Genomic DNA, 24,234 nt, shown 5'->3' with positions numbered 1-24,234 from the left:
GCCTCCAGGGCTGGGGACTCCACCACCTCTCCGGGCAGCCTGCTCCAATCCCTGATCACTCTTTCAGCAGAGAAATGTTGTCTAATCTCCAATCTAGCCCTCCTCTGGTGCAATTCCAGGCCCTTTCCTTTCTGCCAGGCCTGCATGGAGTGGATGCCCCTGGCAGCAGAGCTCTGCTGCTGCTCAGGAGCTGTCCCATGCTCCCACCAGCCACTGCCATATGGGAACAAGATCCCCTGGGACCTGTGTCCCACCCTGGGTGCTGCAGCTGCACCTCTGTCCAGATGTGTGTGAGTCCTCGAGGAGGGAGGACAGGAATGAATGAGAGGAGAGGGCAGAGCACACTGGGCAGTGCAGGGCATGGGCAGGTGATGCTAGCCACTGGCCTTTCTCTTCTCCTCCTCCCAGTGTTTCCTTCCCAGTCACCTGGATTCTGCCTTCCCCCCCCCTTGTTCCTCACACAGTCCCCAAATGTTCCCCCCATGTCCTGCACCCACAAATGGGAGCACCCCCTGAGGACAGGCTGAGGGGTTGGGGTTGTGCAGGCTGCAGAGGAGAAGGCTCCCAGGAGAGCTTCTTGTGGCCTTCCAGGATCTGAGTGGAGCTACAGGAAAGCTGAGGAGGGACTTTTTAAGGTGTCAGGGAGTGATAGGCCTTCTTCCATGAGAGTGGTGAGAGCCTGGCACAGGTTGCCCAGGGAGGTGGTGGAAGCCTCCTGCCTGGAGGTGTTTGCAGCCAGGCTGGAGGTGGCTGTGAGCAACCTGCTGTGGTGTGAGGTGTCCCTGCCCATGGCAGGGGGGGTGGAACTGGATGATCCTTGAGGTCCCTTCCAACCCTAACAATTCTATGATTCCATCCCCAGGCTGTGCCAGTGCTGGGTGCCCCTGCTGGGTGCCACCCCAGAGGGGCTGAGGTTCTCTTGGAACAGCATCCCCTCACCTTCCCCACTGATGTATGCCAGTGCCCCTGCCCCACTGTGGGTGTAGGCAGCCCTGCCCCCTGCTCTGTCATGCTGGAGAAGCCCCTGTGGGGCTAGACCCAGGAGCCAAGGGGCAGGAGCAGTTGTGGAGGTGCAGTGTGCCCTGCTCTGCTGCCACGTCTGCCCATGGCTGTGTTGCCCCTGGTGCCGGCCCTGGCACGGGTGTGCAGCAGTGCAGGAGAGGGCAGGGACAGGGGAGGCCTCGGGAAGGAGATGAGCAGAAGGTCAATGACCACTTCCAAAATACAAGGGGACAGTCCCTGCTGTTGCCACTGAGGCCCCAAGAGTCCCCAGGGGAGCCTGGTACAGCCTGGCCTGGGTGTGGGGGATGGCCCCACGGGCGCTCGGGCACAGAGCCCCCATTGTGTGCCTGGTAAACAGGCGGGGGGTGGGCAGAGTGGGTCCAAGTGTTCCTTGCTGCCCCACCCTGCCCAGTCCAGCAAGGACTGTGCCTGGGACTGGTGGTGCCAGAGAGATGGGGATCCTCTGGCACTGCCACTGCTTCTGAGCTGTCTGCCCCCCCCACCCCCTCCTGCCCTCCTTTCTCTGCTCACTCTTACTGGAAGTCGGCGGCTCGGAGGGAGGGCAGTGCTGGAGGGCACCTAGAGGTCCCACAGTCCTGCCAAGGGTGGTGCCCACAGGAGTGCTGCAGCCACACATGGGCAGAGGTGCTTGTGGCAGCAGGTCCTGGGGTCTCAGAACCAGCCTAGGGGCTGGTCTGGCCTGAAGTGAGCTGGGGTTGGCTCACCTCACCCTGTGCCTCGGTTTCCCCCCCTGCTGTGGCTCTCCTGCGCGCTGCTGCATGGGCAGTGTCACTGTGATGTGGCCTGGGCAGTCCCTCCCGGTGCACACCACCAGCAGCTGCTCCTGCTGAAGGTGCTGCTGCCCTGGCACCCTGCATGTGCTGCTACAGTGGGGATCCAGCCACTCTGGAACCCTTCCCTGAGGTGCCCCAGGCAGGTGCAGGCAGGAGACCCTTGGGTGACTCTGAGCTGTGACTGTGCTGCCAGCCACATCTGAGGTGCTGGCACAGTGCCACACTGGGCCAGCACCCCAGGGACCCCCATTCTGCCCATGTGCCCTGATGGCCAGGTCCTGTCCCCAGGTGTCACAGTCCCTCTGCTTTGTGTCATTCCCAGTGGGTGCTGGCCTTTGAGATCTTCATCCCCCTGGTGCTCTTCTTCATCCTGCTGGGGCTGCGGCAGAAGAAGCCAACGATCCCTGTGAAGGAAGGTGAGTGCCAGCAGGGTGGCATGTGGGGCACCCACACTAGGGGCCACCCTGAGGCTCTGGGGAGCTGCTTTAGCATTCTAAGGACCACCTGGGGGTGGGTGAGTGCAACAGCTGGGCGGGGGCTGCAGCTGAGGGCTGGCAGGGCAGGTGTGGGGCTTGGAGAGCCTGCTTTGATTGGGTGAGCACACTGTAACAGGGCCAGGGCCAGCCTTGGGGGAGCTGCCCTGGGGCTGGCAGTGCCAGCCAGCCTCTGACTGCCATTGGCAAGGACATTTTGTGGGGGGAAGTGGGAGCTGGAACTGGGTGGCACTGGGAAGGGCTCCCTGCTCCTCATTGCTGGGGGGAGATGCACTGCCTGGAGCCCTGTACCTGGCCGTGGGGTCTCAGGGGTTCTGGCAGGGTGGCAAAGCGATGGGCTCGGAGCTGGAGGCTTCTGGAGTTGTTCAGCCTCGGTTCCGGCTGTGGCCATGGGTGCCGGCGCCCACAGGCTGTGGCAATGAGAGGAGATGGTGGAGTGCAGCCGCCAGGTCACCAGGGCTCAGCATGGCATTGAGACAGCCTGTGGGCTGCCCGCCCCAGGGGGTGCCTGGGCACGGGTGGCGCGGTGGGGCCGCGGTCGAAGCGGGAGGCGGTGGCGGCGAGCCGATGTGACGATGGTGCCAGGCTGTGTTCCAGCATCTGCCAGCGAGGGAGAGCCCAGCTGCATGCCACGGCTCCGGCGCGGGCGCTGCCCGGCGCTGCCCGGCGCTGCCCTGCCCTCCGTCCTCTCTGGGCTTTTGGTTCGATTTTGTGTTCTTTTTGCTCATGTTTTCTTTTTCTTTCCCACCATCCATCCCCTGCCTGCCCTCCATGCCTGCACTGCATGCGCCAGTCTGTAAGTTGATGGGGTGGGTGGGTGCCTCCCCCCTGCTCCTGCCTGGGCCAGCTGCAGATCTGGGGGAGAAAGAGCCTGGTTTGGATCAACTCACTCTGGCCTAATCCACACCTCTGTAACCCTGCTCCAGAGCTGGTGAAGATGAGCTTGGGCAGAACTAGGTGGCCCCTGCCTGCTCCTCCTGGGGGCTGCCCAGCTGCCCCACTGAGTTGTCAGTGATGTGTTCCCCATGGCAGTGATGTCCTGGCTCCCTGGGCTGCAGAGGGCTTTCCAGCCCAGGTGGAAGCTTCTTCTGTGCCATCCTCTCCTGGGGCAGACCCTGCTGGGTGCTGGCATCCATATGCTGACCTAAGGTCCCTTATCTTGCCTGTGCCCCACCCAGGACTAGTCTCCGAGGGGCTGGAGATGGTTGCCACCCCTTCACCTTCACCAGGTCCCTGTCACAGCACTAAGAGACTGAAGGCCTGCAAGTTGCCACTGGCTTTGTCACCAAAGCGTGGTGTGGCCACCACTATCTGTCCTGTGCCTGCAGCAGGCTACTGCCCTGATTGTGCCAATCCCTGCCTGCCCTGGGCTGTCCCTTGTCCCTGCCAGAAGCCCATCTTCACTAGCCCTGCCCACTGCCTCTTGTGCTAATGGCACTGACCTGCAAATAACCACGGGGCCAGCAGTCCAGGCACTGCCCAGTGACAACTTTTGGTCCCCTTCAGCCAGGACCCTGTCTGGGTGCAGTGTGTGGAATGGCCCTGGCAGGGCTGATGGCTCAGTGCTGGTGGAAGGGGGAAGGTTTGCTGTCTCCTTGCTGCTCCTCACTTCTTCCATCTTCCCTACCTTCTCTCCATTTCCACCACCTCCAGCAGCTGCTTGTGGGGGCAGCCTGACAGGGGGGAGGCCATGGGCTCGGGAAACTGCAACAACTCTGTTCTCCCTGTTGTATTCTTCCTCCTTCTCCTCTTCCTCTGGAGATGTGGCAGTGCCTCTGAAGGTTACTAACAAGAGAGGCCCAGAGGCCGGGGTAGGTTGGCGGCCATCCTGGGGACAGGTGGCAGAAGTTGGCATTGTACCAGGGTGGGCAGCAGGCAGGAAGAAGAGGGCAGTAGCCAGCCCCAAGGAGCCACCAGCCTTGGGGGCACAGCTGCAGACCTTGGCCGCCAACCTGCCACGGGGCTGGCCAGGCCTGGTGCGTGCTTCTCTGACCTGAGTGTCTGTCTCTCCGGTGGCCTCCTGCTCCCCCTGCCTCCCCTCCTGCCCTGCCCACACCTCCTCTGGCCCCTCCTGGTCCTCTCGCTGCCTCCAGCTTTCTACACGGCGGCGCCGCTCACCTCGGCCGGGATCCTGCCAGTGATGCAGTCCCTGTGCCCCGACGGCCAGCGCGATGAGTTCGGCTTCCTGCAGTACTCCAACTCCACGTGAGTCCTGCTCCCACCCCCTGCACTCAGCCTGCCCCTTCCCATGCTGGCACTGTGCTGCCAGGGGCAGGGCACAAGCCTGTGTCTCCCAAAGTACCTGGGTGCAGAGCATGTGGGGCCAGCTTGGCTCGCTGCATGGGCTCCCAGGTGCCTGTGCTGGGAGGAGAGAAGTGGCCCCTGAGGATACCTTGAGGCTTTCCTTTCTACCCCTGACACAGTGGGTTCTGTGAGGTGAGGGCAGCTCCTGGGGCATTGGTGCCCTGTGGTGGGCAGCACTGCTGCCCCATGTGCCTGATGGACTTGTCCTCCCCAGAGCTCTGTGGAATTGACAGAACTGGGTTGGTTGGATCAAGCCCAGCTGTTGACCCAGCACTGAACCCTGTCTCAGCACCACACCTACACCTCTTTTAAATCTCACCAGAGATGGAGACTGCACCACTGCCCTGGGCAGCCTGTTCTGGGGTTTGACAGCCCTTCAGGGGTAGAAATCGTTCCTCATGTCCAACTTGAACCTCTCCTGGCACAACTTGAGGCCATGTCTTCTCCTCCTATCACTTGTTCCTTGGGAGACGCGAGCAACCCCCATCTGGCTCCAGCCTCCTATCAGGGAGCTGCAGAGAGCCAGAAGGTCTCCCCCTAAGCCGCCTTGTGTCCAGGCTGAACAAACCCAGTTCACTCAGCTGCTCCTCCTCAGACTCGTGTTCTGGTCCCATCACAGCTTTGGTGCTCTTTGGATGTGCTCCAGCACCTCAGTGTCTTGGGGGCAATGGGGAAGCTGTCCCCATGGCTCTGCCTGAAGCCAGCGTGGTGCTCTCGCAGGGTGACGCAGCTCTTGGAGCACCTGAGTGAGGCTGTGGAGCAGAGCAGCCTCTTTGACCCGCAGCACCCAGGCTTGGAGGAGGAGCTGGAGTCTCTCCGACGGCACCTGGAGGCTCTCAGCAGCAGCGAGCCCAGCTCCATGGAGCCTCACTTCAGCAGCCCTGCAGGTAGGCTGTGCCCTGCCTGCCCCTCGCTGCCTGCACGGGCAGGGCTGGGAGTGCCCAGCGGGCGCCCAGCAAGCTGGTGCCGTGTGGCAGTGCCCCGCACGGCTGTGTGCTGCGCAGGGCCAGCTGTGTGATGTGTCCCTGGCACTGCAGAGCCGCTCTGACTCCTGTGCCTTGCTTCATGCCAGGATCTGGCTTCACTCTGGCATGGGCAGCCAAGGACCAGGATGAGCTGCGCCGCTTCCTGGTGCAGAACCTGTCCCTCCCCAACAGCACAGCAGAGCTGCTCCTGGGCTCCAGCATCGACCTGCGGGAGGTGAGTGGTGACCTGCAGGGGGGTCTGGCTCTGCTCTGGTGAATGGGCGTGTCCTGACCCGGTTTGAGTCAGTGGGCACCCAGCCAGGACTTCCCCTGCCCTGCCCCCCATGCTGTGGCACTGCTGGGCGGGGTCTCCACTCCCCCCTTCCATCCCTGCTGCAGGTCTATCGCCTGTTTTTTGGTTCCTTCCCTTTGGTACCCGATGAGATCCACGAGCAAGACCTGTGGGATGGGTTTGGCCCTGCTGAGAAGATGACAAAGCTGGAGGTGAGGACCAGTGCTATGTGTGAAGGACAGGGTGGGACAGAGCTCACCCTCCACATTTCCTCCATGTCCCACCACAGGGTGATCTGGGGGTATCCATCTCAGCAGAGGGGATTTATCAAGATGCTGTGAGGTGGCCAGTGCAGCAGCTGGCAGGTCTGGGTCCCGTGCTGGTGCTGCCACCAGTTTCCCCAGTGCTTTGAGGCACACCAGTGTCTGCCTCAGTTTCTCACTGCCATGGGCAATGGCATCATCTGGACAGTGGCTGTTGAGATTGTTCCCTCCTGTGGCTGGGATGCAGGGGACTTGTGCTCTGTCTCATTCCCCTCTTCATGGAGACTGTGGCTGTGGGTGCTGTGGGGCTGTTCACATGTGCTTGGGGACACGTGGAGGGGAAACCTGGGGACTCCCTGCACCGCCAGCCATCCCAGCTAGTTGTCTTGCAGAAGAGCCTCCCCAGTGGCTGGAGGAGCCTGCGGGAAGGGCTGGTCCACCGGGCGCTGCAGGACCCCGCGGCAGCCTCCCGCCGGCCGGCACTGCTCCGCCTGCTGTCCCACGCCCTGGGGCTCTCCAGCGCCGGCCCAGCGCTCGCCACCCCTGACAGCCCCCAGGCCTTTGTCACCGAGATGGAGGTGAGCAGCTCAGGAGGTGAACTGGGGCTATGGGCAGTTGCTCAGTGGTGTAGGCACTGCTGCAGTGCCCTGAGGCTGTGCCCCACGGCTCCCTGCCCCACAGGGTGTCCTCTTCACGGGGCCGGTGCTGGAGCAGCTGACATGCGAGCAGGGCCCCGGGGGGCTGCGCCGCCTGCTGCATGTGGCCCCGGGGCAGCAGCCGCTCCTGCAGCTGTACCGGGCGCTGGCCTGCAACAGCAGCCGTGCCGCTCGCCGCCGCCGCTTCGCACAGCTGGCCGCCGAGCTGCGGGAGCAGCTGGACACCCCCAAGATCATCAGCAAGGTGAGGGCAGGGCCGTGGAGTGTGCTCCCCACCAGGTGTGGGACAGGGCTAAGTCCCGGGCAGGGTTTCCCTACTTGCCAAGGGATGTGTGGGGATGGGGGGGGTCTGTTACCTGATCACCCCTTTACCTCACTCAGTCCCATAAGGGTCTTCCCAGATGACTTCCTCTCCTGGCACCACTCAGTTGCTGCCTGTTTGTTGGATGGGGTTGGGTGTCCCCAGCACCTGCCGAGTGTCTCCCTACAGGCCTCTCTTCCTGAGACTGGCAATGTCTCTGGTGGCAGAGCTCCTCAAGGCTTGCTCTGAGGTTCCCCTCCTTGTGCCACCCAAGTCTGACATGTCCCTTGCAGTCCCTTCCTGCTTGAGGGACATCTTGGGCGCCTCAGCCAGGTCCTGCCAGCCTTTGCCTGCACTCCTGCCTGGTAGCCATGGAGGCATGGCAGTGGGTCTGGAGCCCCATCTCTGACCCTTTCTCCAAGAAGGCAGATGTGCTATTGCTTGGGGTCCCCTCTGGTGTCCTGCTGGCAAGCAGGGCCCTGTCAGCCCAGCCCCAGGTAAGCCCTTGCCCTCTCATCCTCACAGCTGAAGCTGGATGAGGTAAACAGCACAGCTGCCCAGCACCGCCTCCGCACTTTCCTGGAGGACCTGCTGGAGATGGAGAAGGTTCTCCGTGATGTGGACATCCTCTCGGCGCTGGCCAAGCTGCTGCCCAGGGGAGCCTGCGCCAGCAAGGCCCCGCTGCCGACGGCCAACAGCACCGGCTGGGCCGGCACCAACGCTACAGCCGGCAATGCCACAGCAGAGGAGGAAGGTGCTGGTGGGGAGCCAGCTGGGGGAGACAACCCCCAGGGACAGTTCTCTGCATTCGTGCAGCTCTGGGCCGGGCTGCAGCCCATCCTCTGCGGCAACAACCGGTAGGAGCCCTGGGGCTGGAGGGGCTGGGTCCAGATGCTCTGTGGAGGGTAGAGGGGGGTGGGAGCCGCCTCCGCCTTGCCACCAGGCAAGGGCCCCTTGCGTCCTTTGATTGAGTGTGTGGGCAGTGGGTGCTGCACTGCATCCTTGTGCCACAGAAAGGGGAAGCTCCCCATGCTGGGCAGTGCTGTGCTGGCATGGGATTGGGTGTGAAGTCCCCTCCTGGATAGGGCTGGGGGCTGCTGTCAGCGAGAGGTGCTGGGACTGGAGCAGAGTCAGCAGCCTGAGCCCCCCTGTGCAGGACGATCGAGCCCGAGGCACTGAAGCAGGGCAACATGAGCTCGCTGGGCTTCACCAGCAAGGAGCAGCGGAACCTGGGCCTGCTCGTGCACCTGATGACCAGCAACCCCAAAATCCTGTATGCACCTGTGGGCACTGAAGTGGACAAGGTCATCCTGAAGGTGAGGGTGCAGAGGCTGCGACCCCAGTCCTTCCTTTCCTAACAGCCCCACACCATGAGGACCTCCTTGCCCAGACAGGCTCAGCAGGGCATGGGCAGAGTAGGGAGGAAGGTGCCAGCTGCCAGTCAGTGCTGCCAGAGATAGGCCCTGGCTCCTGCTGGGGTGTCCATGCCTGTGCTGGGAGGTGGGCAGATGCTCCCATGCCATCCCATTCGTGCCATATTAGCCATCCCAGAGAGCAGGGGGGCCCCAGCCTCTTCTTGCTGTGTGACCTTCCTTCCCCCTAGGCCAATGAGACCTTTGCCTTTGTGGGCAATGTCACCCATTATGCCAAAGCATGGCTGAACATCTCCCCCGAGATCCGTGCCTACCTGGAGGAGGGCAGGCTGCAGAGGCGCATCCGCTGGCTCCAGCAGGTAGGATGGTGTGGAGGGCACTGAGCCTGCCTGGACTTCACTGCCCCAGGGGTGGGAAGTGGCTGACCTGCCCACCAGACTCCTCTTAGCCGCTTCACATGAAGCTCTCAGGTGCTTCTTGGTGCCCACCCTCCTCTGGTGAGGATGAGGCAGCGTGGGTGCTGTGCCCCTGGTCCCCATGCTGTGTGTCTCTGGGGAGAAGAGGCTGCTGTGAGACAGGAGTACCTCAACTTCTCCCTCCTGTGTCTCCCTCTCTGTCCCAGTTTGCTGCTGACCTCCACAGGCACCCAGAGATCCTGAATGTCTCTGACGGTGACGTTCTGCACAACTTTCTCAACGGCAGCTTCTCCCTGCCCAACGCCAGCATCCTGCTCCAGCAGCTGGACACCATCGACAACGCTGCCTGTGGCTGGGTCCACTTCATGGCCAAGGTGAGGCTGGGCCTGCTGACCACCCACTGCCCACAGCCAGGCTTTGTGGGGCTGAAAGAGGAGTCAGGTCTCTTCAGACCTCCTTGAGGTCATGGGACAGGAGTGGTGGAGGAGACTTCTGAGTTTTGGGGTAGATGTCAGGAGCGGAGGAGCTCATCCACTGCTGGGCTCAGGAGCTCACGAGGTGGCTGTGGGTGGCACATGCTGCACCGTGGGTATGGTCTGTCTGCCAGACCCATCAGGGTCACTGGGGTCTCACCAGCCTTCTCCTCCCACCAGGTCAGTGTGGACATCTTCAAAGGCTTCCCGGACGAGGAGAGCATCGTCAACTACACACTGAACCAGGCCTACCAAGACAACGTCACAGTATTTGCCAGTATGTCCCTGGGGACCTCCCATTTACAGGGGTCCCTAAGCTGTGGCCTTCTCCAGCTGTTCCCCAGGCTGAGGCCACTGGTTCTGGGACGTGGTTCCCTTGGTTCACGAGTTGGGTGGATGAGCAAACCGAACATCCTTTGGTACCCATCCTCTGCCACTGGCTGAGTCCTGCTGGGCACAGCGCCCTGCTGCTGTCCTGGCTCTCCCACCACCTCTGCTTGTGGTCTGTGTGCCCTTGTGTTCCATGCCAGGGTCACGTCCGCCCTCCTCATCCATGGTAGCCCTCTCTGTGCCCTTGGCTGGGACCTGATGAACTCCTCTATGTCCCTGCCCGTTGCTGTGGGCCCACTGCTGCAGCCATCTCCTGTGGTGCCAGTGAGCTCCCTGCCTCTTGCACTGCTGCAGGTGTCATATTCCAGACCAACAGGGACGGCTCCCTGCCGCCTCACGTCATGTACAAGATCCGGCAGAACTCCAGCTTCACGGAGAAGACCAACGAGATCCGCCGGGCGTACTGGCGGCCTGGCCCCAACACCGGCGGCCGCTTCTACTTCCTCTACGGCTTCGTCTGGATCCAGGGTGAGCGCCAGCTCCCTGCCACAGCTGCCCACGTCCCCAGCCTCTGCCCATCCTGTGTGCTCAGCCTGGCCTCCTTCTCCCTAGACATGATGGAGCGTGCCCTCATTAACACCTTTGTTGGCCATGACGTGGTGGAGCCTGGCAACTACGTGCAGATGTTCCCTTACCCCTGTTACACTCGGGATGAGTGAGTGGCACCTGTGTGGGCAGGGGCAGCACTGTCCCTCTTCAGGCAGAAGTCTGGGGGCCTGGGGGAGGTTGGTGACATTGAGAGGAATGATGAACCAGCTCAGCTCGGTTATTTGGAACAGAAGCAGGCAGGGGAAGGCTTTATGCCCAACCTGCAGCTGAAGTGAGGACCTCATGGCTGTGTTTGGGGAGTACAGGGATAACACATGGGTCTGTGGGTGACTGTTGGACACAGTGGTCTAGAGGAAGCAACCAAAGAAGTCCCAAAGCCCCTCTAGGGCAGAAGGTTGGGTAGGGCCCTTCACACGATGTCAGGAGGGCACCAGGCCAAGTCTGTATCTGCTGCCTGCCTGGCAGGACCTGGCAGCCAGTGCAGCAGATTGTCCTATGGGCTCACTGGAGAAGTCATCTCAGGGCATTAAGGAGCCGCTAGAACAGAGAGCTGTTTTTCTCCTGGGTGGTGGGAGAGCCCCTCCATTGCTGTGTGCCCAGGGTCTTGCCCAGATATCTGTGGTGGTGTCACCATCCAGCTCTCCCCTCTCTCCTTTTGCCCTGTCAGCTTCCTCTTTGTCATTGAGCACATGATGCCTCTGTGCATGGTGATCTCCTGGGTCTACTCGGTGGCCATGATGATCCAGCACATTGTGACAGAGAAGGAGCATCGCCTGAAGGAGGTGAGGGTGGTGGGAGAGAGCCCTGGGGAGGAGCTGGCATTCTGAGCTCCGAGTCCTGCACTGTGCCCGTGGGCCCCTTCCCCATCTCTCCAGAGTGCATGAGCTGAGGCAGATCCTCCAGCCCTGGGCTGAGCCGCTCCTTCAGAGCATCCCTGGCACAAGCCCTGCCCAGCAGCGGAGGGAGCTGATCCCATTGGCACCCTGGCAGAGGGTGCTGCGGCCTGTCTGCTGCCAGCAGCCCCTAGGCAGCTCTCGGTGCTGCCGGCGCTCTGCCAGCAGCAGCGAGTGTCCAGCAGGACCAGGCCGGCCGCACTGAGCAGGTGTGCTCGCAGGTGATGAAGATGATGGGCCTGAACAACGCCGTGCACTGGGTGGCCTGGTTCATCACTGGCTTCGTGCAGCTCTCCATCTCGGTCACGGCGCTCACCGCCATCCTCAAGTACGGCAAGGTGCTGATGCACAGCGACGTCCTCATCATCTGGCTCTTCCTTGCTGTCTACGCCGTGGCCACCATCATGTTCTGGTGAGCTGCCTGTGCCGCGCCCTGCTGTCCCTGGGCTGTGGGATGAGGGTGCTGGGAGCGGTGTGGGCGAGGGCTGATGGAGGGGCTCAGGTTCCCCCAACCAGCTCCTTTGAGGGCCACCGGTTCGTCACTCAAAACCACCAGAGCTGGACAGTGTGGGGCAGGGTCTGAGGTGACGCTGTGCTCCCTGCAGCTTCCTGGTATCAGTGCTCTACTCCAAGGCCAAGCTGGCCTCTGCCTGTGGAGGCATCATCTATTTCCTCAGCTATGTTCCCTACATGTACGTGGCCATCCGGGAGGAGGTGGCCCACGACAAGATCACAGCCTTTGAGAAGTGCATCGCGGTGAGTTGTTGTGGCTCCCGTGGCCGTCCCTGACCCCAGGTCTGCCCTGGGCCTCCAAGCTGTCAGCAAGCCCTGGGCAAATCTCTGCCTGTGAGATCCAGCTCCCTGTGGGGCTTTGCAGGCATCTCCAGAGGGTTTGATGCCTCCCAGGACGTGGAGGGCTGAGTGGGGCAGCACTGGGTAGGAATTTGTCCCAGCCTGTTCCTCCAGAGCTGGCTTCTGGTTGCTACTGACGTTCCCTTCCCTTCTGTCCACCTCTCCACAGTCCCTCATGTCTACCACGGCCTTTGGGCTGGGTTCCAAGTACTTTGCACTGTATGAGGTGGCTGGCGTGGGGATCCAGTGGCACACCTTCAGCCAGTCCCCCGTGGAAGGAGATGACTTCAACCTCCTGCTGTCCATGATGATGCTGATGATGGATGCTGTGGTGTATGGCGTGCTCACGTGGTACATTGAGGCTGTGCACCCAGGTGTGTGTGAGCAGTGGGGCATGAGGATACTTCTGAGCCTCCTCCCTGGGGACCTGCTGGTTCCTGTTGGTGTTCAGCCTTGGCTCAGTAGGATTTGGCAGTATGCCTCCAGGGTGCCCCTCTGTCCTGCTGGGGACACCTGCCCACACGCTCTGACCGACTGGGGACACCAGCATGTTCCTTGGAGGTCTTCAGTTGGGTATCTTAGTTCGCTGGGCAGATGGAGGTTCCTGTGGCTGGAGCACTGTTCCCCTTTATCTCTTTGGGAAGGGTCTCACCTGCTTCCTTTGCTTTCCTGGTAAAACTGAAGCACGAGGCAGGCCCAGCCCAAAGCCCAAAGGGTTTTGCCTGCTCACACAACCCAGCAGCATTGCCCTAAGCTCAGGGACACTTGCGGCTCACACCCTGCAGTGATGGCCCCGAGGTGGGGGAACCTGCAGGGCTGTGTCTGTGTCTGTACCTGTGCTGAGCTCTGCCCCAGCTTTTGCACAGCTGTGGGGGTGGGGTTGGCCCTGACTGCAGAGGTTGTGCTTGCAGGAATGTTCGGTTTGCCGCGGCCCTGGTACTTCCCCTTCCAGAAGTCCTACTGGCTGGGCAATGGCCGTGTGGAGACCTGGGAGTGGACCTGGCCCTGGTCCCGCACCACCCGCCTCAGCATCATGGAGGAGGATCAGGCCTGTGCCATGGAGAGCAGGAGGCTGGGTAAGGGCAGGCAGGGCAGCGGGAGGTGGCCTGACGCTGTTGCAGGGCCCCGTGTGGACCCCCATGTATCCCCTGTGCCCCTGTCGGGGCAGGATCTTGGGTCAAGTGCTGCTGCCCCACGGCATGGGAATGGGGAAGCTTGTGAGAGGCAGAGGGAGCGGGGCCATGAGCCAGCACAGGCACTACGGGATGGAGGTGAGAGGCTCCAAGCCTCCAAGCTCGGCCTCCCTGCCCACGCCCCGGCTGCTCACCATCCTGCCCTTGCAGCAGAGGAGACGCGCGGCATCGAGGAGGAGCCGACACACCTGCCCCTGGTTGTCTGCATTGACAAACTCACCAAGGTCTACAAGACAGACAAGAAGCTGGCACTGAACAAGCTGAGCCTTAATCTCTATGAGAACCAGGTGGTGTCCTTCCTGGGGCACAACGGCGCAGGCAAAACCACCACCATGTGAGTGCCCATCAGAGTGGACAAGGGCCACGTCCTTCTGGCCAGCTGCAGTGGGTGTGAAAGGTGCTGCATAATATCCTTGCAAGGCCCTGCGGCAGCTGGTGCCATGCCCAGAGGGCAGCAGTGTGGATGTAGGGATGGCACAAAAAGGGGACAAGTAGCAGGAGCGTGGTCCTGCACCGACATTGCTGTGTCTGGGGCTCAGCAGATGCTCCTGGAGGGAGGTGGTGGTTGGAACTGGGACTAGACAGAGGCGTGTGAGGTCCCTCGACTTGTCCCTTTCCGCCATCCATCTAGGTCCATCCTCACCGGCTTGTTCCCTCCAACCTCGGGCTCCGCCACCATCTATGGCCACGATATCCGGACGGAGATGGATGAGATCCGGAAGAACCTGGGCATGTGTCCCCAGCACAACGTGCTCTTCGACAGGCTGACCGTGGAGGAGCACCTGTGGTTCTACTCCCAGCTCAAGAGTATGGCAGAGGAGGAGATCCGCAAGGAGATGGACAAGTAGGCACCTCCTGCTCCTTCGCCCCACCTGTGCCTGTCGCATGAGTGCGTGCCCTTCCTGCTGCCTGAGCTGCACTGGGTCATCTGGTAGCAGAGATCTTCCTTGGGGCAGCTCCACAAAGTGTTTTCCAAAAGGCTGTGGAAGCAGCAGAAGCTGAGCTCTTTCAGTGGCCAAAGGCTATAGGTGCCACACAGGGGAGAGGTGTCATGTGTACCCTGCAGGTACTGGGTGCCAGTGTGGCCCCCTGCACCCCTGCTGCTTTTTCCCTGTCCCCAGGATGATTGAGGACCTGGAGCTCTCCAACAAACGACACTCCCTGGTGCAGACCCTCTCGGGGGGCATGAAGAGGAAGCTGTCCGTGGCCATTGCCTTTGTGGGTGGGTCACGGGCTGTGATTTTGGATGAGCCCACGGCTGGCGTGGACCCCTACGCACGCAGGGCCATCTGGGACCTCATCCTCAAGTACAAGCCAGGTGAGCAGAGGTGGGCAGAGCCACACATTGCTCCTCCAGCTGTCCTGGCCCTGGCTTCTCTGCTGAGGCTTGGTGCCCCTGCCAGGGAGGACCATCCTGCTCTCCACACACCACATGGATGAGGCCGACCTGCTGGGTGACCGCATCGCCATCATCTCCCATGGCAAGCTGAAGTGCTGTGGCTCCCCCCTCTTCCTGAAGAGCACCTACGGTGATGGCTACAAGCTGACTGTGGTCAAGAAGCAGTCAGACACCAGGAATGGCACAGGTCTGGTGGGCAGTGGGACCCTGTGTAGAGGAGTAGATGGGACCAGCCCTTCCTCAGTCCAGGAAAGGAAGTACAGGTCAACACTTAAATGCTCCCTCTCCAGGTCTTCTTAGGACACATGTAGTGCAGAGGGGGACAAGGCAGAGGTGTAGGAGCTGGCATCGCTCAGCCTTGTCTTATCCCATCTCTGTTTTGTGTGGTGCCATTTGCCTCCAGGCACTGGTGCTGTCTGGCCTACCAAGATGTGCATCACGGTGTAGAGCACCATCCCCAGGCCAGGCATGGCAGCTGCCAGCACTCTCTGATGGAGGCTGGAGGAGTCCCTGTGGTGCTGGGGTGTAGGATGGGTGTAGGGGGTCCTGGTGGGAAGCCAGGTGTGCAGTGACCAAGCAGAGCTGCCTCTTGTCACAGAGCCTGGCCAGCCACACAGCCCCCTGGCCCACTCCTCGCTCAGCCCCTGCTCTGAGCCGCGTGTCTCCCAGTTCATCAAGAAGTATGTGGCCTCCTGCCTCCTCATCTCTGACACCAACACCGAGCTCTCCTACATCCTGCCCAGCGAGGCCGTCAAGAAGGGCTGCTTTGAGAGGCTCTTCCAGGTACCTGTTGGGGCTGGCAGGGTGGACAGGGCCTCCTGCACCTCCTGCGCTCTTCACGCAGTGATTTGCCTCTGCAGCACTTGGAGCAGAGCCTGGAGGAGCTGGACCTCACCAGTTTTGGGCTGATGGACACCACACTGGAGGAGGTCTTCCTGAAGGTGTCTGAGGAGGACCAGTCTCTGGAGAACAGCGACGTGGGTACGGGTGGCAGTGGCACACGTGGCGCTGCTGGGGCGGCTGAGGTGCTGCGCGTCGGTGTGGCTCGGTGGCTCCTCTCCCTTGCATGTGGCTGCAGGAGTCTCCTTTCCCAAGGGAAGTGATCTCCAGCAGACCCCATCCTGGCCAAGGGCAGCGAGCCTCTGCTCCACGCCGAGTCTGCAGCTCCCACCTGTGCCCACCGAGCCACACCACGATGAAGGGCGGCATGGCCAGTGGCAAGCCCCTTTCTCCTTCCAGACATGAAGGAGTCCAAGAAGGATGCCTTGCAGCCACCCACTCCTGAGCTGGGCCCAAAGCCCGAGGCCAACGGGGAGCCCCTTGCCGAAGCAGCGGTGCTGGAGAAGCCGGAGGTGGAGCTCAGCAACCTGGTGACCTGCTCCAGGCTGGCACAGTCGCAGGCCTCCCTGCACTCGTCCTCCTCGGTGGGCTCCGTGCGGGGCGACGAAGGTGGGGCCTATTCGGAGTTCTTTGGGGATTATGCCCCCCTGGTCCATAACCGCCAGGACCCCGATAACTTCAGTCTGCAAGGTGCGTGCCGGCGGCAGGGCCGGGGAGCTGCCCGCCTGGGGCACGGCGCGTGCCTGAGGGCAGAGCTGGCCCTGGGCAGGGCACGTGAGTGGGCCAGGGATGGGTAGCCTGGTATCTGGTATCTGCCCAGAGACTGGCAACCTAGTGGGGTGGGTTGGGAATGGGTGGTTCCATCAGCCCCAGACTGATGCTGCATGCATGGGAGAGTCCTGTGCTGAGACATGGAGCCAGCAGGCACAGGTGGTGTTAGCTGTGCCCTTTGCCTCCCTTGGACCCTGTGAGTGCCACCCTGCAGACTCATCCCACTAACATGCTCCTCATGCTGGTGCCTGGCCAGGTTGTCTCCTCTTGGCCCTTGGGCACGGAGTCCTCTTCCATCTGGCAGCTTTACTCTCTGTACCTGGGCTTGGGGCTCTCCCTAACCAGGTGCTGGGATTGCTGGAGGTTGGAGGATGCAGGCAAGTGCCCTGAAGCTCCTGTTTTATTCACAAAGCCTTTCCTGGCTGATCCCAGCAGCTCCTGTGGTTAATTCAGGGATGTGCCACCCTGGCTCCCCATCTGGGGCCACTTTGAGTGTTGTGATTTGGGTTGTGAGAGGCAGAGCTGAGGCAGTGCCACAGCTAAGCCCCCCCAGAGCTCATCCTTGGTGGGTACCCTCACCCATGCCCCATCCCTCGTTCCTGACTGTGCTGACTCATTGCCGGGTGGGAGAGCTGATGGGAAAATGGAGCTCTGCCAGAAAGCACCAATTTAGGTGTTTTTTCAAAACTATTGTCTGAATTTCCCCTTGGGGGCCAAGAGGAGCCCCCCAGCCAGCTGCCCTGCTTCACCCCACTGCGCTGCCGTGGCTCAGGGCTGCGCTGCCGTGGCTCAGGGCTGCGTGCCACCCTCTGCCTCGGGGCCAAGGCAGGCGCAGGACCACCTGTGCCCGGGGGCTGACGTCCCTCTCTCCTCCCAGAGCAAGAGGCGGAGGCAGAGGACCAGGACCTGGCTGGCCAGGGGAGCTTCAAGCTGGAGGGCTGGTGGCTGAAGCTGCGCCAGTTCCATGGGCTGATCGTCAAGCGCTTCCACTGCGCCAAGCGCAACACCAAGGCCCTCTTCTCGCAGATCCTGCTGCCTGCCTTCTTCGTCTGCGTGGCCATGACGGTGGCCCTCTCTGTGCCCGAAATAGGTGCGTGTCAGACCCCACCCACTCCACCAGGGCTGCTGCTGGCACTTCCTGCCTGCCCTGTGCCGGCGGGGGGACACTGGCTGGGGCTGGGTCAAGCACAAGGCATGCTGGTGCTGGGCCAGTCTGCCTGTGTGTGGCGGTGCTGCAGGTGTGAGCAGGTCCTGTCCTGGTCCTTGCAGGTGATTTGCCACCCCTCATCCTGTCGCCATCACAGTACCACAACTACACCCAGCCCAAGGGCAACTTCATTCCTTACGCCAACGAGGAGCGGCATGAGTACCGGTGAGAGCTGCTGCTCGCTGGTGACCAGCATCACTTTCCCCATCCCTGCCCCCGTCCCTGGGACTGTGATGGGGGCAGCAGGAAGGGCTGCCCACAGCAGGGCCAGCACCAGAGCTGCCTCAGACTCGGAGCAGAGCCTGGCCAGTGCCACATCCCCCTGCAGAAAGCAGCTGCCATTCTCCGCAGCCCCCTGGGAGAGGTGCCAGCCCTGACGCTGGCTGCCATCGGCAGCTTGGCTCGTGGTGGGCGTGCCCTGTGTGTGTCTGTTCAGCCCCAATAAGTACCAAGGCCTTAGGGAGGTTCCAGCAGATCGCCAAGGTGGTGAGGCCCGTGTCTCCTGCTCCTTGTTCCTCCTCACCCACTTGTGTCCCCGCAGCATCAGGCTGTCTCCTGACGCCAGCCCCCAGCAGCTGGTAAACACCTTCCACCTGCCCTCTGGCGTGGGGGCCACCTGTGTCCTCAAGATGGCTTTCAACAACACACTGGACCAGCCCATGCAGACTCTCAACCTCAACAGCAACGAGTCCAAGATGCTGGCAGCCAAGTACTTTGACGCCATGTGCATCGACTCCTTCACCCAGGGCCTGCCACTCTCCAACTTTGTGCCGCCGCCTCCATCCCCAGCTCCGTCTGACTACCCCTTCTCAGTGGATGAGGACCTGCTCCGTGCCTGGAACTCCACAACCTTCTCCTCTGCTGTCAAAGGTATTACCTACACTTGGTGCTCAAGCGTGTCTGGGCCTGGGGCTCATCCCCAGCAGGCAGATCTCCCCTGCAGAAGCAGCTGCAGGGACCCCTGGAAGTGGCCTGACCACAGCAGAGCCTTGCGTGGCAGAGCTTCAGTTCTGCCTCAGGGGTAGTGCTGGCCCTGGAGCACCACACCCTGTTCAGCCCTGGGGATGCTGGTGTAGCTCCCTGGGATGCCTGGGATGGTGCTCCCTGGCATCAAGAGCCCCCTGGCCAGCCTTGTGTCACCCTCACTGGGCTGTGGTCCCACAGCTGCTGTCTTCTCCAGCCATGCTTCATTCCCCCCCTCTGAACTGTTTCTGTCCCACAGAGCTGTTCTTCACATCTGTTGCTTGGTCCCTCTCAGTCACCCGGGCACACAAACCCTCCTGCAGTCTGGGCTCTGCTCATGGGGCACAGTGTTCCCACCATGTCTGCCTGGGACTCCTTGGCTTAGCCTCTTCCCCCACATTGTGACCCACAGCTGAGGCAGGCTAGAGCCTGGCTGTGACCTGTTCTTTCTGCTCCTCAGAAACCATGACCTCAGCCCCTGCCCTGCCCCACATCATCCATGAGCCCATCAAGTGCACGTGTTCCATGCAGGGGACCGGCTTCTCCTGCCCCAGTGGCGTGGGGGGCCACCCCCCCCAGATGAAGGTGGTGACAGGGGACATCCTGGCAGACATCACAGGGCGCAATGTCTCAGAGTACCTGCTCTACACCTCGGACCGCTTCCGGCTGCACAGGTGAGAGGGAGGGCTGGGAGGGGCTGCCCTGTGCCCTGGAGCAGAGGTGGGGGTCTGAGGACTTGGGGACCACCTGCCCAGGGTGCCAATGGGAGCCAGGACCCTGCTGGCTCCTGGCCCTGCTCCCAGAGGCAGGGGGACAGCAGTCACAACTCCTCAGTGGTCCTTGTCCCTCAGGTATGGGGCGCTCACCTTCGGCAATGTCCAGAAGTCCATCCCGGCCTCCTTCGGCGCCAAGGCTCCTGCCACAGTGCGCAAGATCGCGGTGCGGAGAGCGGCCCAGGTGGGACTGCGCAGGGTGCCTGGCAGGGACCCCTTCCCCCTGCTCTGCACCAAGGAGTCTGGTGGGGCTCTCACCCCAGCAGCATGGCCCAGCATGGCCAGCAGTGGCCTGCTCTCCTCCTAGCCGTGTGGCTGTCCTGTGCTGTCCCACATCTCATCTCGCCCCACCCCATCCATCCTTTCCTGTACATCTTGCCACCTCCCACCACTCTCCTCTGCTCCTCCAGGTGTTCTACAACAACAAGGGCTATCACAGCATGCCCACCTACCTCAATGCTCTCAACAATGCCATCCTGCGAGCCAACCTGCCCAAGAGCAAAGGCAACCCTGCTGCCTACGGTGAGGACCTGCAGGCATTTAAGGGCACAAGCATGTCAGGAGCAGCTTCAGGGCATGGTTCTGCCAGATTCTGAAGAGCAATGTGTCCCCTTGGACCAAGCAGGCTAGTGCCCAGTTGATACAGAGGGTTCACACACCCTAGCTGTGAGGTCTGGGCTAAGCAAGGTTGGGGCAGAACCTGAGGTGCTGCCTGCTGGCACCTGGACTTGCAGTGTGTCTGAGAATGTTGTCTGGAGCTGGTGAGGGAGGATTTGGCCTCCAGGTGTTCATGCTTTAGACACCTCTTCTGCCAAGCTGCAGGGAGGAAACCTGTAGCTCAGAGGCGGGACCAGGCAGGCTGGGGGCAAGGCTGACCTGAGCCAGCTTTCACACATTCCTGTGTTTCTTCTTGGGCCCTCCTGCAGGCATCACAGTCACCAACCACCCCATGAACAAGACGAGTGCCAGCCTGTCCCTGGATTACCTGTAGGTCTGGGCAGGGGGCCCAGGGGGGCCGTCCGTGCCAGGGCGGGGAGGGAGCAGTTCACAGGGACGTGCCAAGGCTCCTGCCTGGCACAGGCTGATGGGGTCCCTGCTGTCCTCTTTGCTCCCCTTCCAGCCTGCAAGGCACAGATGTGGTGATTGCCATCTTCATCATCGTGGCCATGTCCTTCGTGCCAGCCAGCTTCGTCGTGTTCCTGGTGGCCGAGAAGGCCACGAAAGCCAAGCACCTGCAGTTCGTCAGTGGCTGTGACCCTGTCATCTACTGGCTGGCCAACTACGTGTGGGACATGGTGAGCAGAGCTCATGGCCCTGCCAGCTCAACCTCCAGGGCTGGGTGGCTGGGGCAGCAGTCACAGGCATTTCTGTCTCTTCCAGCTGAACTACCTGGTGCCAGCCACGTGCTGCATCATCATCCTCTTTGTCTTTGACCTCCCAGCGTACACCTCCCCTACCAACTTCCCTGCCGTCCTCTCCCTCTTCCTGCTCTATGGGTAGGTTGCTCAGGGTGTGCCGCAGGTCCCAGCAGTGCCACATCTGCGCCGTGCTTATGTGCAAGGCCTGGCCCTGCCCATCTGGCTGATGTTCTGCAGTTCCTGTAGCTGGTGGGCTGCAGGGATTGGGGTGGGAGAGCTGGGGGAGGATGGAGCTGGGAGCTGGGTGATGCCAAGGCTCGACATTTGGCATTGCCTGGCTCCTCTTCTGCCACACTGATGTGTGATTTGCTGTTCACCTCCCCAGCTGGTCCATAACACCCATCATGTACCCTGCCTCCTTCTGGTTTGAGGTGCCCAGCTCTGCCTACGTCTTCCTCATCGTCATCAACCTCTTCATCGGCATCACAGCCACCGTTGCCACCTTCCTGCTGCAGCTCTTTGAGCACGACAAGGTATGGGATGAGCAGCTCTGCCTGGGACTGCCTGGAAGGGAGGAACTGCCATCGTGTCATGGAACAGCTCAGACTGGGAGGGATGTTGGGAGGGACCTGCCTGGGCTGTACCTTAGTGAGGATCCTGATCCTGCCATGGTCTCACACTCATCGGGGGCGTTGCTGATGGCTGTGTCCTCTCTGGCCATCCCCACAGGATCTGAAGGTGGTGAACAGCTACCTGAAGAGCTGCTTCCTTGTATTTCCCAACTACAACCTGGGCCATGGCTTGATGGAGATGGCTTACAATGAGTACATCAACGAGTACTACGCCAAGATCGGTGCGGCCTCCCGTTCCCTCCCTCCCTTGCTCCAGCACCTGTGGGGCTGGGGGAGACCATGGTGCTGGCACATCCCTTCTGCCTGCCTTATGAGGCTTCCTGAAGCCCGGAGCAGTCTGAAGCATGTCCTAGGCTGGGGTGCAGGAGGAGACACAGTTTAGGGTCAGCTGTGGCACGGTGCCAAAAAGGTTCCTTGGGCCATCCCGAATAGCAACACAGGGAGAGGAGGTTGTGAGCCCTGCCAGAGGTCCTGATGCCGTTGCACACTGCCTGTGGTGGGGCTGGGGTGGGCTATGGTGTGACTGTCCCTGGTGGCAGTGTCCCAGGCCTGGGAGCTGCACTGGGACTGGGTGTGGAAGCAGGCCATGGAAGCTGTGTGTTGGTGCAGGCCGGCTCAGGACCCAACCAAGGTGTCCCCAGCTGCTCTGTCCTCTTCCTCCCACCCAGGGCAATTCGACAAGATGAAGTCCCCCTTCGAGTGGGACATCGTGACGCGGGGGCTGGTTGCCATGACGATCGAGGGCTTCGTCGGCTTCTTCATCACCATCATGTGCCAGTACAACTTCTTCCGCAAGCCGCAGTGAGTGCCGGCCAGCCGAAGCTTGGCTGCCAGGACCCTGTCGCGGTTGTCCCTCCAGCAGGGGTGAGCTGGGCTGGGGGCAGGTGGCTCCCATGCTTGCACCCCCACAGGCGGCTGCCGGTCTCCACCAAGCCCATCGAGGACGACATCGACGTGGCCAAGGAGCGGCACCGCGTGCTGCGCGGCGACGCTGACAATGACATGCTGAAGATTGAGAACCTCACCAAGGTGCAGCCCTGGGGCAGGCGTTGGCAGCGGGCGGTGGCGCCCGGGGTGGGCGTGGGCGGCGGTGGCACCCATGGTGGCAGCGCCTGGGGCGGGCATTGGTGGCTGGGGCAGGCGTTGGCGGGCAGCGGGAGGTGGTGCCCGGGGTGGGCGTGGGCGGCGGTGGCACCCATGGTGGCGGCGCCTGGGGCGGGCGTTGGTGGCTGGGGCAGGCGTTGGCGGGCAGCGGGAGGTGGTGCCCGGGGCAGGCGTTGGTGCCTGGGGCAGGCCTTGGCGGGCAGCGGGAGGTGGTGCCCGGGGCAGGCGTTGGTGCCCGGGGCAGGCCTTGGCGGGCAGCGGGAGGTGGTGCCCGGGGCGGGCGTGGGCGGTGGTGGCGCCCACGGTGGTGGCGCCTGGGGCGGGCGTTGGTGGCTGGGGCAGGCGTTGGCGGGCAGCGGGAGGTGGTGCCCGGGGCAGGCGTTGGTGCCCGGGGCAGGCGTTGGTGGCTGGGGCAGGCATTGGCGGGCAGCGGGAGGAGGTGCCCGGGGCGGGCATTGGTGGCTGGGGCAGGCGTTGGTGGGCAGCGGGAGGTGGTGCCTGGGGCAGGCGTTGGTGGCCGGGGCAGGCATTGGCGGGCAGCGGGAGGTGGTGCCCGGGGCGGGCGTTGGTGCCCGGGGCAGGCATTGGCGGGCAGCGGGAGGTGGTGCCCGGGGCGGGCGTTGGTGCCCGGGGCAGGCGTTGGCAGCGGGCTGAGCCACCTTGCCCTGCCCCCAGGTGTACAAGTCCCGCAAGATCGGGCGCATCCTGGCCGTGGACCGGCTGTGCGTGGGCGTGCGGCCCGGGGAGTGCTTCGGGCTGCTGGGCGTCAACGGCGCGGGCAAGACCACCACCTTCAAGATGCTGACCGGGGACGAGAGCACCACGGGCGGGGAGGCTTTCGTCAATGGGCACAGGTCAGGGGCGTGGGCTGGCTGGGAGCGGGGTGCTGCCTGCTGTCCTGGCAGTGGGGCAGGGTCTGCTTGGGGGTCTCCCCGGCTGAAGCAGCATGAGTCTGTCCGTGCAGCAATGTGGGACAAGGGTCAAAAGCACAAACTAGAACACGGGAAGTTTCACCTCAGTATGAGGAAAAGCTTCCCTGTGAGGATGCTGGAGCCTTCACACAGGCTTCCCCAAGAGGTTGTGCAGTCTTCTTCTCTGGAGAGAATCCAAACCCTCCTGGATGTTACCCTGGGCAGCCTGCTGTGGGTGCCCCTGCTTTACCAGGGTGTTGGAATGGATGATCTCCAGGTCTCTTTTGAGCCCCACCATGCCAGGGGTTTCTTCCCTGCAGCTTGGCAGGAGAAGAACTATCTAAAGCAACTGAGCAACTAGAGACCAAGTCCTTCCTCATTAGCTCCAGAGGGCATCCTTGGACACAGTGCAAGTCCAGGTGCCAGTAGGCAGCACCTCAGAAGGTTCTGCCCCAGCTGTAACTCTGCAGCCCTGTGTCCTGCTGGGCTGACCATCATCTGGAGGGTGGCAAGGGACACTGGTTCTTAGCCAAGGCTACACATTGTGGGTTACCTGGTAAGAGGGGAGTGAGCAACAGGGTGCTCCTGAACAGCAACTCCTCATACCCACGGTCCCTCTGCCCTCTCCTGCAGCATCCTGAAGGAGCTCTTGCAGGTCCAGCAGAGCTTGGGCTACTGCCCCCAGTTTGATGCCCTCTTTGATGAGCTGACGGCCCAGGAGCACCTGGAGCTCTACACCCGCCTGCGTGGCATCCCCTGGAAGGACGAGGAGCGGGTAGGACTCTGGAGGAGCTATTGCCAGTGCCACAGAATGACCCCTGACTGGGCACCAGTGGGCACCCGAGCCTGTGCCACTCTCATGGCAGTGCTGCCTCAGTGGCACACCCACATGGACAGCTGGGGCTGGCACACGGTGCTCACAGGCCACTGTCCTTGCCTGTCACCACACCAGGGACTGGCACATTACTTGTGGTCCCCATCACAGTTAGCTAATGCTGCAGAGCCCAGCTGCTTGCCCACTGCCATCTGCCAGCCCTGTGGCCTTCCAGGGTGACAGCAGCCCCCT

The 24,234-nt window shown here is 62.1% G+C and overlaps 1 protein-coding gene across 4 annotated transcripts in view; it reads left to right on the top strand.

Moving 5' to 3' along the window:
• The window catches only part of ABCA2 (ATP binding cassette subfamily A member 2), a 33,934-nt gene that overhangs the window by 5,289 nt on the left and 4,411 nt on the right, over nt 1-24,234 (top strand). For 2 of the 4 annotated variants that reach the window (XM_068164244.1, XM_068164241.1), the window contains exons 2-42: nt 2,119-2,212; nt 4,384-4,495; nt 5,315-5,481; nt 5,667-5,794; nt 5,959-6,063; nt 6,507-6,692; nt 6,796-7,014; nt 7,597-7,928; nt 8,228-8,387; nt 8,675-8,803; nt 9,067-9,234; nt 9,514-9,610; nt 10,018-10,191; nt 10,276-10,378; nt 10,940-11,054; nt 11,387-11,577; nt 11,771-11,921; nt 12,187-12,391; nt 12,929-13,093; nt 13,361-13,544; nt 13,842-14,054; nt 14,332-14,528; nt 14,614-14,796; nt 15,208-15,392; nt 15,470-15,590; nt 15,849-16,139; nt 17,098-17,310; nt 17,490-17,592; nt 17,969-18,297; nt 18,851-19,064; nt 19,242-19,347; nt 19,574-19,685; nt 20,090-20,150; nt 20,284-20,458; nt 20,544-20,659; nt 20,907-21,054; nt 21,251-21,374; nt 21,822-21,954; nt 22,065-22,182; nt 22,933-23,111; nt 23,802-23,943. In XM_068164244.1, the coding sequence (XP_068020345.1) occupies nt 2,119-2,212; nt 4,384-4,495; nt 5,315-5,481; nt 5,667-5,794; nt 5,959-6,063; nt 6,507-6,692; nt 6,796-7,014; nt 7,597-7,928; nt 8,228-8,387; nt 8,675-8,803; nt 9,067-9,234; nt 9,514-9,610; nt 10,018-10,191; nt 10,276-10,378; nt 10,940-11,054; nt 11,387-11,577; nt 11,771-11,921; nt 12,187-12,391; nt 12,929-13,093; nt 13,361-13,544; nt 13,842-14,054; nt 14,332-14,528; nt 14,614-14,796; nt 15,208-15,392; nt 15,470-15,590; nt 15,849-16,139; nt 17,098-17,310; nt 17,490-17,592; nt 17,969-18,297; nt 18,851-19,064; nt 19,242-19,347; nt 19,574-19,685; nt 20,090-20,150; nt 20,284-20,458; nt 20,544-20,659; nt 20,907-21,054; nt 21,251-21,374; nt 21,822-21,954; nt 22,065-22,182; nt 22,933-23,111; nt 23,802-23,943 (6,648 nt within the window). The remainder of the gene's footprint in view (nt 1-2,118; nt 2,213-4,383; nt 4,496-5,314; nt 5,482-5,666; nt 5,795-5,958; nt 6,064-6,506; nt 6,693-6,795; nt 7,015-7,596; nt 7,929-8,227; nt 8,388-8,674; nt 8,804-9,066; nt 9,235-9,513; nt 9,611-10,017; nt 10,192-10,275; nt 10,379-10,939; nt 11,055-11,386; nt 11,578-11,770; nt 11,922-12,186; nt 12,392-12,928; nt 13,094-13,360; nt 13,545-13,841; nt 14,055-14,331; nt 14,529-14,613; nt 14,797-15,207; nt 15,393-15,469; nt 15,591-15,848; nt 16,140-17,097; nt 17,311-17,489; nt 17,593-17,968; nt 18,298-18,850; nt 19,065-19,241; nt 19,348-19,573; nt 19,686-20,089; nt 20,151-20,283; nt 20,459-20,543; nt 20,660-20,906; nt 21,055-21,250; nt 21,375-21,821; nt 21,955-22,064; nt 22,183-22,932; nt 23,112-23,801; nt 23,944-24,234) is intronic. The other 2 variants (XM_068164243.1, XM_068164245.1) reach the window with 2 other exon arrangements.

This window comes from Melanerpes formicivorus, unplaced genomic scaffold, assembly GCF_026170545.1.
Source record: "Melanerpes formicivorus ecotype bairdi unplaced genomic scaffold, bMelFor1.0.p_v2 SCAF_77, whole genome shotgun sequence".
NCBI lineage: Eukaryota > Metazoa > Chordata > Aves > Piciformes > Picidae > Melanerpes > Melanerpes formicivorus.
The sequence above is the reverse complement of the archived record's forward strand: the minus strand, read 5'-3'. Positions and strand labels throughout refer to the sequence as shown.